Source organism: Ochotona curzoniae, unplaced genomic scaffold (assembly GCF_017591425.1).
Source record: "Ochotona curzoniae isolate NIBS_2020 unplaced genomic scaffold, NIBS_Ocur_1.0 contig_2210, whole genome shotgun sequence".
Taxonomy (NCBI): domain Eukaryota; kingdom Metazoa; phylum Chordata; class Mammalia; order Lagomorpha; family Ochotonidae; genus Ochotona; species Ochotona curzoniae.
In genome coordinates this window covers 48,558,786-48,576,611 of record NW_024465369.1, presented here as the reverse complement: position 1 = coordinate 48,576,611, position 17,826 = coordinate 48,558,786, and the positions used below count along the sequence as shown (strand labels likewise).

Here is a 17,826-nt window from a genome sequence, read left to right as displayed (position 1 = left end):
TACATTTTTTTTAAAAATTTATTTTTAATGGAAAGTCAGAATCACAGAGAAGGAGAGACAAAGATCCATCCACTACTTCATTCCCTAAGTGGCGCTGCAGCTACAGCCAGACTGATCCAGGGAGCCAGGAGCTTCTTCCAGATCTCCCACACAGGAGCAGGGTCCCAAGGCTTTGGGTTGTCCTCAACTGCTTTCCCAGGCCACAAGCAGGAGCTGGAAGTGGAGCAGCAGGGACATGAACTAGTGCCCACTTGGGATCTGAACATGCAAGGTGAGGATTTTGCCACTAGGCTATCACACCAGGCCCGATTGTATGTTAATAAACACGGATTATAAACTCAAACAGTCTCACTAGTTTCTACTCACCTGTATCAGGAACTATCAGTCTGCCACCTTAGACATAATGGTAGAAAGGAATGAAATTATATCTGCTTCCTGTAGCAATAAACACAAAGAATGCTAAGAATTTCTTTGAGAACAATATTTTAAAGTACAAAAGTCAAAACTCCCAAAAATATTTTCAGTGAAAGTTTTTGGTTTATAAAAAGATAAGCAAAACTCAATTACAGAGAATATATCATGGTTGGATTGTGAAATCTTTCTGTGTGACAACACATTGACACAGATTGAAATACAAAAATACAGCTGTGATTGGCAAATGGCACCAAATTAGACAATTTTATTATTTAACACAATGTCAATGTATGTACATTATCTTCCCAAATAAGATACAACTTGACCCCAAAGTTTAAAATGCAGTTTCCAAAATGAATCCTTATTACAAATTTGAAGGGGAAAAAATAGTCCTGCAAATTAATACCAACTTGATTTTCATCCTTGACTTTTATGCACCCTGTACCAATCACCTCTCATACAAAAATGTATATTATAAATAAAACTTTCAAAAAGATCTTGGATGTTTATTGCACATCATACAGAATGCTTGCCATCATCTGAACGGCTTCGAGCCATTCCCTGTGTTAGCACTTTAAAATATGTGCTTAAACTTGGGTAAGAACAACACTGCAGACTTCCCACATGTAGGATCATAAAGTGTTCTTCCATAGCTGGGAATATATAATCTTACTGAGTCCAGCTTCTGTCACTTTTTCTAAAATAAGAATGGCTTCTATTTTCTGATTAAAAGTAATTACAGACTTGAGCAAATCAAAAGTCCTGTTTAAATGTCAGTTTTCATTTTTGCAAACAGAACACATGTAGAGGGATTTCAACCTAGTCATGTATTTCTACTACTTCCCAGGACCAGCTCTCTGGGCAGCAGGCATTGTTCAAGATTCCACCACAGCGTTCCTAACAACACTGCCCATCCTTAACGGCTGATGGTTTGGTCTCGACATTTTAAATCTTACCCACTATTAAACCGGCATAAACCAGTCATAATGCAATGGCCTTCAAAATAAAAAGTTCCTAGCAGGTTTTCATACCATCTAGCACAGTGCCTAGCGCACAGCAGGCATTCAATAAATATCTGAGTGAATACACTGTAAGACCATTTCCTACACATAGTACGAATTACTGATGATGGGTAATATGTTGATTTAGGGTACACAGACTTAACATAACTAAACAAAGAACACATTATGACATAGAAACAGACACTGTTAGTTTCTACCATCTTGCCCCAAGACAATGCATACTTGAAGGGTTAAAACTATTTCAGTAATAAAAATTGATTAGTCAAATGTTTTTATTTTGCCAAAGAACTACTCTAACAGTCGACCTTTGGCAACTCCCAAACATACAATGAGCCCCCAAACAAAACCAAATTGCACTATTACAAAGAAAAGTGTCCATGAAACCACAGAGGAGGTGCCAGTTATGGGACAGCAACTTCAAGGAGACGATTGTTTTTTCGTTTGCATGTTGGGACACTCCCATTTTTCTGGTTGCCCTGAATAAACTTCACACATACTTTGTCCTGTCTGAACTGTACGAGGAACCTAGGAGAAAAGACAACGAATTGAATAGTAGACACTAAAACAGCTGATCATCACAGAAATACTAGCTTTTCTATTTTAATGGATTCTGGCCCTAGCAAGCATTGTCCCTTATGAGTACTTTTCACACAGAAATCTCACTGTGTTAGATCTAGTCATCACCATTAGATCTAGACGTCCATTAACTCACATTCTCTTAAGGAAGAATAACTGTTTCATGTTGTAAATGCAAATATCAACACATCTCCATTCTTTGTCTAGGAAAACAGTAAAACTGGCAAAGGGTCCTGTTAAAGACCATCACACTGAGAAAATGAAGAATGACAGGTCTAGCAACTTTGCAAACATCAGATACTTTCAGGATTCCTACACAATTTTTGTCATACCTGCAGACTATAATTTTTCTATCAATTTTTTTAGAATAACAATGACCTAGGGAATATTCATAATGATAAAATCATGACTGAGCTCATCATTTTAATACACAATACACATACTTACCTAAAAATTTCTTTAAATCCTAAACAGAGTCCACCTAACAAAATCCCAAGCCATCTGCAGCACACATGATACACGGAGGGAAACCCTACTCTAGTTCAGATACTTCTTTCACAAAGCAGCAGAGGCCAAAGGGGCTGTTCACGGATGTCCCTCCACTGGCCCTGTGCTGGGAGGGCCAACTGGCTGTGCAAATGAGGACTGGGCCCTGAAGACATTTTTGGGGAGAAAAAGGGCCAGCACTGCTGGAGAACAGGTCTTCCTGCCTCGCCCCCAGTGGCCTTCTAGCCACTATTGCAGTCAGCATATGGTTTCTCAGGGAGTGGTTTTGAGTCACAGGCACATTATTAAATGAGCTTGATCCCACCCCTGCTGAGCCCCAGCACAGCCAGGGCCAAGCCAGGGCCCTGCTCTGCACATGTCCGCTCAGTGGCAAGGTTGTAAGAGCCACATTTTACAAGCATGTATTGGTGTGAAATGTGACACGTAAGGCTCTAATTCATCCCTGGGGTTGAAAGGATAGTACTTCTGATTTTTTAAATTGATAGTTTCTTTTCAACTTGAAAGCACTGAGAAAAAAAACCAACTTGTAATTCCAGCTATATCTATTTGAGATCTGTTAGATACTGGTGTTTTGTATGCCCTAAATCTCTCAAGCTTCATGGAAATTCACATTTTAAAAATCAAACACTTGGCGCGGGGGGGGGGGGGAGGAACGACAGTGGGTTAAGCCACTACCTGTAACATGCATACCCTGTGAGTGCAGGTTTGAGTCCCAGCTGCTCCATTTCTGATGCAGCTTGCTCCCTGCTAACACACTTGGGAGAGCAGTGAACATGGCCCAAGTACTTGGGTCCCTCCCACTCAGGTGGGTAAACCCATGAAGCTTCTAGCAAGTTCCTGGCTTCCCTCCAGCCCTGGTTGCAGTGGTCACTTGGGGGATGACCCAGGATGGAAGATCTCTAACTCTGCCTTTCAGACAGATATATAAACCTTAGGGGAAAAAAAAAATCAAACACTTTTATATTTTAATTTCCAAGGACCACTTGTGGCCTAAAAAATGTCTAGGGACTTCTTCTTTTCCCTCAAATTTTAGCAGACATTAACTGCCTTCATGTTTACAACTCACAATCAAGAGTCACACTAGAAATAGTAAGTATTCCATGTGTGTTTGCTAGCACTAAGTACACACTGTTGTGGGTCGCTTACACAGGTTAACTCAGTCTTAATCCTAACGAGTACCACTAGTTCTAGCCATTTCATAAAAATTTGAAAATCATTTTCCAGCAGAGTACATTTTTTCATATCATAAGTGCATTTTAAACACAGATTTCTTTAGACAAAGTATTCTGTAGAAATTATCAATGATACATATACAAAGGAATCTTCAAAAAGTTTCTAAATAATGTATTATGAAAACAACCTGCATAGACTTCTAAAGTTAGGACTAAACTTGGATGTGAGAGACCCAGAAAAGTTCTTGGCTCCCAGCTTCAGACCAGCCCAGCTCCGGCTGCTGCAGCCGTTTGGGGAGTGAACCAGCGGCTGGATGTTTCTCCCTCCAACTCATATCAAAATACTTAGTTTTGCTTGAAATACACATCTTGGCAGACTAGCCTTAAAGCACAGCTATTTACTGACTGAACAGTTTTGGAGTTTAAGGACTAGGAATTACAGGGAGTTGAGTTTGATAATGCATGCCATTCTCACTTTACCCAAAGGAGCAAACATGTCTTGAACTGTTGTTCCATGTAACCCCTAATGACTGAGTTCATTGCCCACACCTACTTCTGCAAAGTTAGGAAGGATGTAGTCAGTTAAGAATATGGGTTGACAGCAGTTGTTCTACACAGCTGGCAAGTAAGAGGAGCAAGGCCCCAGAGCTAAAAAACAGCGGCATGGACAACCCTGCTCCTGACTTTTAAAGACATTAGTGTCATTGAAAATACTTCCCAGGGAAGTTTCTAATCCCTGACTCTGTTCCCAGAGGCCGTGAAGCAGCAGCAGAGGCACCAGAAAGTCCCTCTCCATGCATCCCTGTGATGTGGGATTAGGGGACCTGCAGCTATTTTAAGAGAACAACCAATCACTAGGAATTGGGAAAGGAAAAGTATGTGCCCAGTACCAAACATCTATTTTCTTGGCATGGCTACACTGTAAATCTAATCTCTGACAATTATGCTTACTGAAAGCTTAGCATCCACAGGATTCCACTCCTCCCTGTGATGGGACTGTTGAGAGCAGAGTAATCTCAAGCTGTTTCTAGAATCACGTGCCTCCACACACAGCCTGGGGGAGCCACCCGACAGGTCCTGAGGTTGACTACTGCTGGATGGCACAGTGCACTCTACCCTCTAAAACTCCCCCCAAAGACATGGTAATGCAACATGACTTCCAAGGCTCTGAGTAGGACTGCAGCAAGGAAAGACTTTCCACAGCATGTGGCCATTACCCACGTAAAAGTAGCCTGCTGGTTGTGCTCTGGGTCTGGATCAAGGCAGTGGGCCTTCTGTGAGGCTGCTTCAATGCAGGGAATAGTCTACCACCTGCCACACAGGTGATCTTCCCAAGAAGGGAAACGAGCAGTCATTGCTCCTAGGCAATATCCCAAATTATGAAAAGCTTCAACTGAGGCTGACAAAAGCTCTCACATCCCCAACAAGTTAGAACCAAAAACAAACTCAACTCGCCACTATTCTTTTATCTTACTATGTTTGCTTTATGAGACAGTAATAAATTATTGGATGCAAGAAGTAAGTCTCGATGTAGAGTATACATACATCCTGGTCTCGCCCCAATCTCAACGCCATGTTGAACGTTCAATAAGAAGTGATGAGGAAGCCAAGGTACCAAACACCCTAATATAGCCAGAGAGGTTGTTTTACAAGATGCCAGAAATGGGTATGAAATTAAGTAGACTTTTAAAAGGAGCTGAAATCGAAGAAACTGAAAAATTCCAAGAAATCTGCACATTCTGGTTATGCAAAATGTTTACGACAGCTGTCAAGGCAAGAGCAAAGCAGTGTGTTGAATAGTCAAATCAGCATGAATTGATGTAGGCTCTCAAACAGCTAGTATCAATAGATTTCATAAACCTGGATGCAAGAAATTAGCCTCTATAAATAGAACCCTAATGTGAACTTTAAAAAAGCAAATTTCTAATTTCTGCTTGTCTTAGCACACTTATGAACTCTTGTTAACATGGGGCGCCTATTCTGTAATCATGGTTAACTACACGTGAAAAAAAAAAAAAAAAAAGAGCAGCTCAAAGCCAACCTCCCAAAATAGAACGCTCAATCTCACCCACCACTGCCGCCCACAAGCCCCTCTTTCCTTAGTATGAATCACTGCAGCTAACAGTACTACCACTTGGGCCCAGCCCTCCAGATGAACACACAGGCTGTTTAATAAAGTCCCCCCATTTTCCTTCGATGACTTCCCTGATTAGGACGACTCTTCACCACTCCGAACAGGAGACTTTCTCTTTGCTTCCACTCTTATCTTCTGAACCACTCACCCGCTGCAGCCACGTGATACTTAAGCACACGAAACAGATCATATTCAAATTTATAATGGCCTGCCATCGTTCTCAAGAAAACTTCAACTACTTGGTTCAGCTGCCAAGTGCCACCAGCTTAGAACCTCCCCCATCTCCGGGGTTCCTACCATCTCACTCCAGCACCTGGCTGTCTGGATTACGTCCTTATTTGATTCTAGTCTCTATTCAGATAGCACATAGCTTGAAAAAGTCCTCCCTGGTCTACTTAATAAAAGTTACACTTTCTGGCCCTTCATCTGCTATTTGTTTTCTCTGCAAGCACTTGTTCCCAGCCCAAATCACATCACCTACTCGCCACCTTGTGTGTGCATACTGGTCTCAGGGACCTGAAGACAGGCACTGGGTCAGTGTCATCACTGCACATCCTTCACCTGGAACACACTCACACTTGGTACTGAACAAGCAATTGTATCAATGAATGACGACAGAGGGCTGAAGAGTGAAAAAAGAATATTTAAACAACACAGGAACGTACTCATCGGAAATTTCAATATTGAGCTTCTGTTTGGTTTGGCTGAGAGTCGTACGGTAGAGCTTGGTGGCCATTTCGATCAGGTGATCGCTACTGAAGAGAAAGTCTCCTTTACTGGCCGCTTCCGAGCCCTGAAAGGACAAACAAGGGGTCATGATGCCATAATCACACAGGGTGGGAAGCATTTCCAGGATTGGCTGAGCTTGTATTACAGTCTCTGCAAATATCAGATCCTGGGATCCACTCTTCCAAAGTAAATTACAATGATAAAAGTGAAACTTCTTCCAACTTTCCCAGGGCACTTTAGCAAGCTGCCTATCTGCTTGCTACCCAAAGCAGTGGATAAACTGGTAGCAGCACCCGTGTCACCTGGGAGCCTATTAGGGAAGCAGCTGTGCAGGTGTACCAAAGGCCTAGGGACACGGGGCCACAACAGGATCCCCCGGGGACGGGATGGCACACTCTGGTTCAAAGAGTGCTGGTCTAACTTCTAACTCATTCTGGAGAAAGCTGCTGAAGACACCCCTCCGGGGTTTGACTAAAAATAACAGCAGCAATAACAACATTTCCAACAAGTATTAAGAGCAGCGGCTGTCAACCTTGGCTACACAAGGGAATAATCTGGGGAGGCTTTCAAAAAAACATGACACCTGGCCTCCTTCGCAACCCTCCTGGTTCCACTGGCCTGGGGGAAAAGGCCTGGACATCAGCATCTTTCACAGTTCCCAGGTTGATTTAATGTTCAAGCGAGGTTAAGATGTACAGTTCTACCGCCTGATGGGCCCCTTTCTAGCTAAGATACATAGCAGGGACAACAGTGAGGCAGGCTGGCAAGAGTTCTGTACTCCAGCTAGATGCACAGCCTTAAATATAACATCTGCTGACATCTGTTTATTCAGTGACTATTATGCAACACACTGTGCTGTTATATGTACAGTGTCTCATTTAATCCTCACTAAAAAGTGCTTTTATAATAAAGTATGTATATTATTATTCTCATTAGAATGATGAGAAAAATTCAGTAGGCACATCAAAGTTAGATGACTGCCCACAGTTACTGCAAAGTTAGTGACTGCATTTTAACTCTTCATTCAAGAACAGGTCCTAGTTAAGCTAAAAACACAGATCTTTAAAAAAAACACTTCAGCTTAAAACCATTAGGCATTTGTACTATTGTTGGGTGTGTCCTTCATAAAACTTCCACATTAAGAAGAATCAAAGACGTTTGCTAAATTGGTATTAGAAAAGGAAACACAATTTAAAATGTATTGAAAGTTTAGAAGAAAAGTAAGCAAGTCACTGAAAATGGGATTCCATGTATTCAATTCCCGAAAAAGCAAGCTCGAGGTTTTCACATGGGGCTGACAGAGTCTGCAGAGCAGCGCAGGAGGCACAGGTGATGGGATGAGGAGGATATGGCCAGTTCTACCCCAGTGGCTAAGACGGCACTACAGAATCCTCACACAGATGTCCATCTTTACCTCTTTGAGGTGAACAGCGAAGAAGCCATCATTCTGTGAGCTCATGGATACCTTGGTCACATCCACCAGGGGAACCTCTGACTTGATTTGTCCAGACTTTTGATCAGCAAGAAGAAGATTATTGTTTGTTAAGAGGAAAATTCGGGATGTGCTCTAAAACGAAACAAAAAGTGATCTTTAAAAAACAAACACAAACACCTTCTCCAATAGTCCATGAGTTTGAAAGTATTAGTATATTTTAATTCTGGTAAGTTTCAGCGAAGGTATCTACATAAAGTGAGAATGCACAAAAAGAACATGGTGTAATATTATGTTACTCTACGTTAATACATTAACGTAATGTAAGAACATAAGTAATACATTCTACTCATAAACACTGCAGCCAACATGCAAAGTGCTGCCTAAACTTCAAGGTCAAGGGACAGTGATCCCTTCCGGCGAATGCCACTGAGAATACGAAATGTGAATTTCAGTATTTGAGAACAATTGTTCTGACCAATAAAGATCTCTCAGTCTCATGAGCTTTGCATTTTTACCTTCCCATTAGCACGGTTAATTTTGTTCACAACTTCAGCAATGATGATCTTTTCTTCAATGGCATCTTTGAGTTTCTTATACTTGGGGTTCTTGTTGATTTCCAGGTAAGCCCCTTGGAATGGCTGCCCAACACTGAAAGGGAAAAATTTCCTGCATATTAGAAATGGTTTCCACTGGAAATAACTGGAAAAAAGAACAAATCAGTTGGTTTGAAGGAGTAGCTGACAACTTCAAAAGTTTTTATTCTTTTCCCTGCTTGTGGCCTGGAAAAGCAGTGGAGGACAGCCCAAAGCCTTGGGACCCTGAGCCTGTGTGGGAGACCCTGAAGAGCTCCTGGTATCAGACTGGAGCAGCTCCGGCCGTTGTGGTCAATTGGGGAATGAATCAGCGGACAGAAGATCTTCCTCTGTCTCTACTCCTCCATATATGTATCTGACATAAAAAGAAATATTTTAAAAAATATTCTCATAAGGAACAATTAAGATGGAATTCACTCACAAGAAAGACTGCAAGGTGCCTGGTGTGATAGCCGAGCAGCTAAAGTCCTCACCTTGAATGTGCCAGGATCGCATATGCATGCCAGTTCTAATCCCGGCAACCCCACTTCCCATCCAGCTCCCTGCCCAGCCTGGGAAAGCAGTTGAGGACAACCCAAAGCCCTGAGACCCTGCACCCCTGTGGGAGACCCAGAAGAGGCTCTGGGCTCCTGGCTTCAGATTGGCTCAGCTCCAGTAGTTGCGGCCGCTTGGGGAGTGAATCAACGGACAGAAGATCTTCCTGTCTCTCCTCCTCTCTGTGTATCTGATTTTCCAATTAAAATAAATCTTTTTTAAAGAATGTGCATCTGATTCTTGCAGTCATAAGAAAAATGGTAGTCTTCTAATCTGTTGGTATACAGTTAACAGCTTCCAAGAAAAGATCTACCAGGGCCTTTAGGGAACATGTGGCAACGAGAAAAGGGCTGAAATCATTACCATCCTCCCCACTGAGGAAAAAAATTCCATCTTCTGGCAGAGAATAAAGAAATCAACAGCTTTTGGCGAAGAACAGACTGACGGCAAGCACTTTCGAAGCAAACTAGAGCTCCATTAAGATGAGCACAGACCATCACACGCAGGTGACCCACAAGGAAGGCTCAGGCCTCTCTCCTGGGAGATGCTCCTCCAGGGGCAGGAGCGGCCAAGACAAATATTCACAACCACAGCGGCTTTATTTCAAACAGGCCACTTTCCCCAAGAGGACTAACCCTGCACATGTCTCAGCGATGTCGATTTTCCTAAAACACGTACAGGGTGACTCTCCCAGGGCAGCTTCTCAAAGACACAGAAACACAACATAACTCCACTGCTGGCCACCAGCACACGGGCACACACACACACAGCTGCTTCAGTTTGAACTGTTTAGTTCTGGCAATTGACAAATGTAACTTTAAAGGCTGATGCCGTGGGCAGAGAATCGGGGAAGAAAAATCCATGTAGGTGGTCAAGTTTCACAGTTCCCAGGCTATAAAAGGCTGACACCCATAGAGCTGCCAGTGAGGAGTGGTGGGAGGGAAATTACAGCCAGCCCCCAGCCGGCGCTGCTCTGGGGCAAGCATGCCACCATGCCTGAAAGCTGATAAAAGCACCCAAAAAGCACTTGGCTTGAAGTGAAATTTTGTTGAATTATATTCAAATATGTTTTTAATCATAGAAAGTGTTAAGAATCGTACTGAAAAGTTTTTTTCTTTTTCCCCCAGACTCTAGATTCTGAAAAGTCATTTATGGAGAACATGAATTTAAGCTCTATAAAGAAAAGCTGAAGAAAGCCACTTGTTGAAGGAAGCACACAGGCAAGTATTCTGGTATTAACAGCAGGCACTTGGACAATTTAGGACTTGGTCTTGTCCATGATTTAAGGGAGTATATACCATCTCAGGTTGCCAAGTCAGCTACCAAGAAAGCTATGTAATTTAAAATATTTAAACCCAATGAGTGTAAATTCTTGTTCATTTAAACCTTTAAAAGGCAGATGGCATATTAACCATAACACATGTGAATATATATATTAAACATACTTTTGTATTTATAGATGCCTCTAGGGAAGAAGCTAAACACTGTCAGATTTGGTGTGAAATAATACTTCTTTTTTTAAATATATACAGCAGATAAAACAAGGATAGGAATTCTGGGAGAAAATGATAGATGTAGGAGATACAAGAATATTCAGGGGCCGGTGCTGTAGTGTAGTGGGGAAAAGCAGCCGTCTGTAATGCCAGCGGCATCCCATATGGGTAACCCTTTGCATCCTGGCTGCTTTGCCTCTGGTCCAACTAGCTGATACTGGTCTTGGAAAAGCAACAGAGATGGTCCCAGTGCTTGGGCCCCTGACCTGGATGAAGCTCCTGGCTTCAGCCTGGCTCAGCAGCACTGGCTGTGGTGGCCATCTGGTCAGTGAGCCAGCAGATGGAAGATCTCTGGTCTTCCTTTAGCTCTCTTTTTCAAAATAAATAAACTCTTTAAAAAAAGAATATTCAGACAAGTAGTTACTAGAGCAAGGACTTTCCTGGTTCAATCTGTAAATGGCGCTCTTTCAGAGCACGTGGTATCTGTACTGTAGATACTGCACTTGCTCTTCAGGGCCCCTGAAGTCGGGCATGGTGAGCCAGCAGACGGGAAGAAGCCACACAGCCACACACTGAGTAAGAGAAAGATTGATTTTCCATCACTGGTTCACCACACCACAGCTACCCTGGCTGGTATTCGTCCAGGCTGAAGCTAAGAGAATGGAACTCCAGCCAGGTTTCCCACATGGATGCAAGGGCGCAAGCACTTGGGTCATCTTCCACTGCTTTTCCAGGTGCTTTAGCAGGGAGCCAGACTGCAGTGGAGCAGCTGGGACTTAAAATGGGAGCAAATACAGGATGCTGGTATTGAAAGAGGTGGTTTGTCCCAATGCACCATGATGATGGGCACCACAATTTTTAATTTTAAATGACATGTTGAGTAAAGCATTCAAAGTATATGGGGTATATGCTAACACTTATCATCTGATTATGTCCAAGTACACTGTGGAAAAAAACTGCTCATTGTGCTCATGTGTATTTCCATCTATCACAAAATCAAAAACTGCTCACCTAGCACTGAAATCAAACTCTACCAGAAAAGACCTGCAAATGTATTTGAGAAAAACTTAAAAACTGACTTATAGGAGCAAAGAAAAGTCATAATACCTGGATGGGTATAAAGCCTTCTTGTCTTTGAAGAGTTCACTGGCTTCTAGTTTCTCTTCATAAATAAGTTTCTGCTGGTCCGTGAACTGATCTCTGTATTTTTTACACTGTGATACAGGAGGAAGAAAAAAAATATATAGCAAAACAATAACAATAAAAATAAATAACTTGTACTTAAATACACTAGGCCAGCTTAACAGAAGGAAGAATAAGAAGCAAAGCGTCTAGGACATTCATCTAAAAAGTCAAGGGCATCTTTCCTTGGTGGGTTTCTGAGAGCTGGGCTTTGCCATCAAAACCATGAAACATATCCCAGAACTTAGGATGCTTCCCAGCTCATCCCAGGGCCTCTCTCGACGGGGGCCTGGCCAGAGCACTTGTCCTCCCAATCACTGTGTCGCCATCCTTCTGCAGGGACTCAGTCATACTGCACTGCACAACCCTGTACACACACATGCAAAGACACTGGGCACCCCATCTTCAGGAATGAACATTTACCTTCCCAACCTGTGCTCTCTGCTCTTTTCTATCCTACTGTATTTCATTTAGAAATCCTAGTAGGAATCAAAGCCAGCTCTGGGACCCACAAATGTTCTGTGACTTACAGTAAGAAAATCTTGGCTCCATCCCCTCAGTGCTTTCTTACAATACGGCCAGAGAACCAGGGATGGGGTTTCCAGAAGAGCATCCCCAATGGTTGACAACTACCCCAACAAAAGCATGAATAAGTGCATGACTGCTGACGTGTGTGCTGAGGGCTGCCTTCAGGACACTGCAGCTTTCTCCTCCCAGCCCGAATCCAAGGCACTTTAAGGCCAGGATGGTAGAGGCCAGGCAGAGCTGAGGAGGTGGAGGTGGTTTTTTTTGGTTGTTTTTTTTTGTTTGTTTGTTTTTTCTGAAAACAACTTTTATGCTAGACTCAAAGAGGAAGACAAACATGTGGGATATGGGAGATTCTGTCAATTGGGTCATGCACCAGGACTCAGAAACTAATTCCGGATGTTGTCTTGTTTCCATTCATCCCATTGCTTCGGGATAGTGTCACCACACACGTGTCACTGATTTTCATACGTACAGAACAAGCCACCACAGCTGGGCAGGAAGGAACCTCCCAGAAGATGCCTCCACGGATCTCATATACCAAGGACAAGTCCCTCCGTGGCATGATTGCAATACAATAGCATTCAACAGATAGTTAATTAGGTTATTGAAATAAACACAGCAGCTACACAGTACTCATGTGCCCCACACTGTTATCCAAATTCCATACTATGCTGCACAGAGGATGAAGAGAGCTGAGATGTGAGGGGAGACAAAATTATTTTGGTTAACAACTAAATGCTGTCTATTGGGAACTCTGGAGTCTTTTTTCCAGTCCATCAAAGTGTGCATGTATTCAAACAATCGAGTGAGTGCGTACTATTTGCGATAAGTACACCTGAAGATGTTCAAATTTCTACTTCTGGGAGTTTGATTCCACATAGAAAGCAAAGTCACAACTGACTATGTGAAGGCGACTGGAACAGGAGATGGACACATTCAGCCTTAAGCATCCCTCTCCAGGTATAAGAGGCAACGGCGCAGGGACCCCTCATGGCTGCAGGAGTCTCCACAGAGAGACACACCACAGGCTCAAAAATACCACAGTCCTCAAGTCATGCGCTTTGAGGCTAGGGAAGAGTGTATTAAAAATGTGATTTTATAGAACAATTCTCAAACACTCAACAGATAGGATAATGAATTTCTGGAAAGAGTAGTAACATGGCTTATTTTGTTTGTTTGTTTTTACCCTCCACAAGTGGAAAATCCTTTTGAGCTCCTTGTGGGTAGAATCCAAGAAGAGGTAAGGTCTCGAAGGCCAATTCTTGTCTATTGGAGACAGGGAAGGCATCTTGTTTTTCATTTCCAAAAAATATTTTTGCACCTGTGTTGTTGGATTTGATAGAAAATAATGAGTAATGAAAAGATACCAGAGAAGGTGTGGTTCTGCATGCACTGTGATCAAACAAAGCAGTCTCTCCGTGGTGTTCATCAAGTTTTACACCTGTCAGACTTCCTCTAGGAAGTTTTTTTTCTGCTCACTGGCTGGGGGAATCTGAGCTCCATCAATGAAGAGAAAAGAAAACCAAGACACTCCTGGCAGCTAACAGTCAGGGCTGTGCTAGCCCAGAGTCCATCAGTAGCCACTTGTGGTGATCTACATGGAAATTTGCAGTCAGGAACACAAAATAAAAACTCCAGTTTCTTAGTCACACTGGTGACACAGCAAGTGCTCAATTACCCCACACATGGCCCCTACCTACTTTTAATCTACCTCCCAATTATAAAGTGCTCTCATCTCTGCAGAAAGTTCTAGTGGACAGCATCAGCCTAGAGCACTGGCAGATGTGACAGTCAGTGAAAGGTACAAAAACGCAGTCTCTTTTCCATTTTAATCTTTGCTACAACAGCCAAGGTTAGTGCTGTTACTATCCACCTGTCCAGTTGGGGAAATGGGGCTCACAGGAACCAGGTAACAAATCTACAAATGGCAAGGTATGTTGTCCAGGAGTAGCAGCACTCTTCATTGACTTGCTCTAAAGAGAGAGGGGTCTCCAGTCCCCATCTTTACAAGCCTCTCCACCTCCCGCTTCTGCAGCTCTCCCCCAACACACTAGTGGGCCAGCCCTTCTTGCTGCACCTTGTGGCGGTATAATAGGGCAGGACCTAAAGTGTGTTTTATCAGGCAGGGAGAACATTTTCATAATCATGAACCAGCCACAACCAGCATCCCATGACACTATTCCACCTGAATTCAAAGGGAGGTGACAAAAAGGGTCACCAACTGTTACAATGTAGTCAATTATCAAAAAGTCAACATATTTTCAGAAAGTCCTGTTTTTTGGAGCTGACACACAGTCGTTCACACGTTGCTGCTTACATGAATACACGAAGCATCCACTTACAATTCTCTGAAGTGTAAATTCATAGATCTTCTTTCCGGCATTGGCTCTGAAGAATTTCCTGTACTCCCTGCGTACCTGTGGCAAGAGACAGATTACAGTGGTTGATGTGTGGCTGGCAGGTGACACAAGATACACATCTATTAGAAATAAAAGTATGTGGCACAAGGAAATGTACACATGTCCCCTGTGGAATAGGTAAAATTGAAACACGTCCCACCAGTGGTTCTTAAGTCACTGAAAAGGATCTTGAGAGATGGAAAATGGCAATGCCAGAATGCAGTGTTGCTTTCTAGAGTCTTCATAGTTTTTTTAAATCTGATGACTTGACGAGAAACATTTTACACAGGCACAGCTGCACACATCACAAATTGATGCAGATTTCAGAAATTATTACATTAGGCAATTTTCCTTTGGGTTTTTTTTTTTAAAGGCAAAAGAACACAAAGCAAAAAACAACTCTAGTGCAGTTTCCACAAGTCTTGCTTGCATCTAAGATAAGACTTTAAAACTGCACACTGGGAATTGGATGGAGCTAAAAATAAGACACCTTAAAAAGATACCTTTAAAGCATCTTTTATTCAGTTGCATTAATTTTTCTCTTATCTCTACTTTCACTAACATAATTCTATGAAAGCCCTTAAAATACATGAATTTAGCTCACATATATTTTCCCTTGTAACACTGTTTTGTTTATTTCATATACTAATGTCTAATAAATAACAGAAACTGGATAAAACATTTGCTGAATGAGAATGACACGGCTCAATTTTGAAATCAAGGCAAAAATACTCAGAAGGGTTATTTTTATCCAGACCTCAATGTGAGAGTCAGAAGTGAGCAAGATATTAACCTGCTTAAATCATTCAGACACTGAATACCCAGTCTTCTGGTTGACCACACATGTTCAAAACAGTTCTACATTAGGAATTGCATTAGCAACCTGCTAACCAAATTCAGTTGGTATGCAGATGACTGCTTTATATGCACACATTATACAATTTTACATTATAATAGAGTCTGCAGGTTTCTTCTAAATTTCCCTCTATCTACAACACCAAGCCCTATTGTTATTGTGACCAAGTTTTTTTTTTTTTCTGAAGTTTCAAAAGTATCCAGTGCACCTTGTGGTCAGTTCCATGAGGAAATCCAATCACTTAAAAAAGTCAAAACTGTGGTTCATACTGCATAATTCTCCTTTGGAAGAAATTACAAATTTTTTACATTTTTGGGCATTAAAGACGGTCAGTCTTATAATCATGATAGTGGTAACACAATAAAATACTTCTGTTGTTTGGAAAGAGGGAAATAAAGTTATGTTTAGAATAATCCCAGTTAATGTCTGCTAACATAACATTTGCCTACAAACTGAATTTGGTTTGTCAGTCGTTAACACACATTCCAAACGCAAAAGCCCTATTAAAATCAGATGCTGAGGAATCCAGAAAACTGAAGATAAACAAATGATACAATAAAAGTTCTGATTCAGTGTTTTTCCTTTTATAAATATTGAAATGCAATTTAGAAGGTAAAAATAAAAATAAGGTGAAAAAAAATTTACTGTTGACCTCTCAAAAAGTTATATGACTTAATTGTTTAATCTTTGTCTATATAAGTCATTTCTTAATTCAAAAATTATTTGGGGAAAACTCAAAAAAGGATAATTTATAAAAACAAAAACGTGTAACTGAAAAGGATAATTTACTAATAATTTATAGGCTCAAGTTCCATGGGGGAAAATTCCCAATTGTTTAAGCAGGGATATTGCCAATTGTTCAAATTCCTAGTCAGTGATTTCTCAGTTATTACTGAGCCACTGGAATATGATTAAAGGTTATAGCAGTGAAGTAAAAATAATGAATAGTTCAAAAAAGGGCTGATTATCCCAAAAAGGTACTATGAATGGCTTGCAATGCTGATTAATTAGTGAATATTAGGAAAGACCAAATTTCCACAGGGCTCATTATCAGGGTTTTGCAATGCAGCACACACCACTTTGAAATAATCACAAAGCATTTGAATTGGAAGTTCTTTACCCTGAATGATCCACTGACTGTTATCACACTGATGTCTATGCGGAACAATCAATATGATGGCAGTAACTATTATTGCAGCAGAACAGGCAGATCATGGAACAAAGAGCTGCCACGCCCAGGTTGATTACCATGGATGTAGATCAGCCTTTAGCTCAACCATTCAAGCTGGGCCCCATGAATTAAAAAAGACTTTTTACTCAGAGGAAACAAGATGGGACTTGGATAACTCAGTACCTTTAACAAAATATGCCGCATTGCCATTACTTAGAACCTATTTACCGACAGATTGCCTCTGGCTGAAATCTTAAGTGTTTTTAAACCAAAACCTTTTTGAATGATTATGTGTCCTTAAAAGCGTACACTTTGGGGCATTTCAAGGTTTCTAAAACTCCTAGATAATTCAAAATGAAACAGAAAAAAATCCAAAATCTGATATACTTCTGATCACAAGCCTTTCGGGGAAGAGACATCCAACCTGTATTGAAAGAAACACGAATCATCATAAAATCAGGGGAAAAAATGAGCATATAGTTTTCTTCTTAAAAACAAATACAGTTAGGTCGATGACATTCTACAAGACTGCAGACCACCAGCAAGCGTCATCCGTTCTCTCAGGGTTAGTAGATGATAGGCTTTATGGAGTTTGCTCGGGGCAGAAAGAAGTGGTCGAGGAAGTACCTTCAGTCCAAGCCAGTAAGCCCAAATGACAGCAACTGCATGCTTGCGCCTAGCCTCCTCCTTCAAGCGTTTCAATTCCCTTCGAGCCTAGAATGTTTTAGATAGTAAATAAAAGAGACAGCCCAATGCAGATGGCACACACGACCAGAGACACCCCACCAACCAGAGGAGCCAACTTATGAATAAGGAACTCAGCCTGACAGCAACAGTGTGTCATCATTCAAACCCACAGCACCCAGCAGGCTGGGGCAGTGACTTGGATTTTTCGGGTACTCGAGCCTGCACCTAAGAAGGGCATCTGTGCTGTACCCAAGGCAGTCAGACCCTGTCCCCTGCCTTCCATTCTTGCCCATTTTTTCCTCCTCTGTTTTCTCTCGCTCATTCTTCCATCTCCCCCATGTTCCCACTTCCTCATCTGAGCTTCAGAACCTGTGACACCTACGATTCCACTGGA

The 17,826-nt window shown here is 41.8% G+C and overlaps 1 protein-coding gene across 4 annotated transcripts in view; it reads right to left on the bottom strand.

Annotated features, from left to right (window-relative positions):
* Positions 1-514: 514 nt before the first annotated feature.
* MYO1B (myosin IB) overlaps positions 515-17,826 on the bottom strand; it is a 137,398-nt gene continuing 120,086 nt past the window's right edge. For 2 of the 4 annotated variants that reach the window (XM_040971896.1, XM_040971897.1), the window contains 8 exons: positions 17,373-17,459; positions 14,662-14,736; positions 13,506-13,640; positions 11,717-11,823; positions 8,505-8,637; positions 7,969-8,121; positions 6,491-6,618; positions 515-1,961 (listed from right to left, as the gene is read on the bottom strand). In XM_040971896.1, the coding sequence (XP_040827830.1) occupies positions 1,838-1,961; positions 6,491-6,618; positions 7,969-8,121; positions 8,505-8,637; positions 11,717-11,823; positions 13,506-13,640; positions 14,662-14,736; positions 17,373-17,459 (942 nt within the window). In that variant the 3' untranslated portion in view covers positions 515-1,837. The remainder of the gene's footprint in view (positions 1,962-6,490; positions 6,619-7,968; positions 8,122-8,504; positions 8,638-11,716; positions 11,824-13,505; positions 13,641-14,661; positions 14,737-17,372; positions 17,460-17,826) is intronic. The other 2 variants (XM_040971898.1, XM_040971899.1) reach the window with 1 other exon arrangement.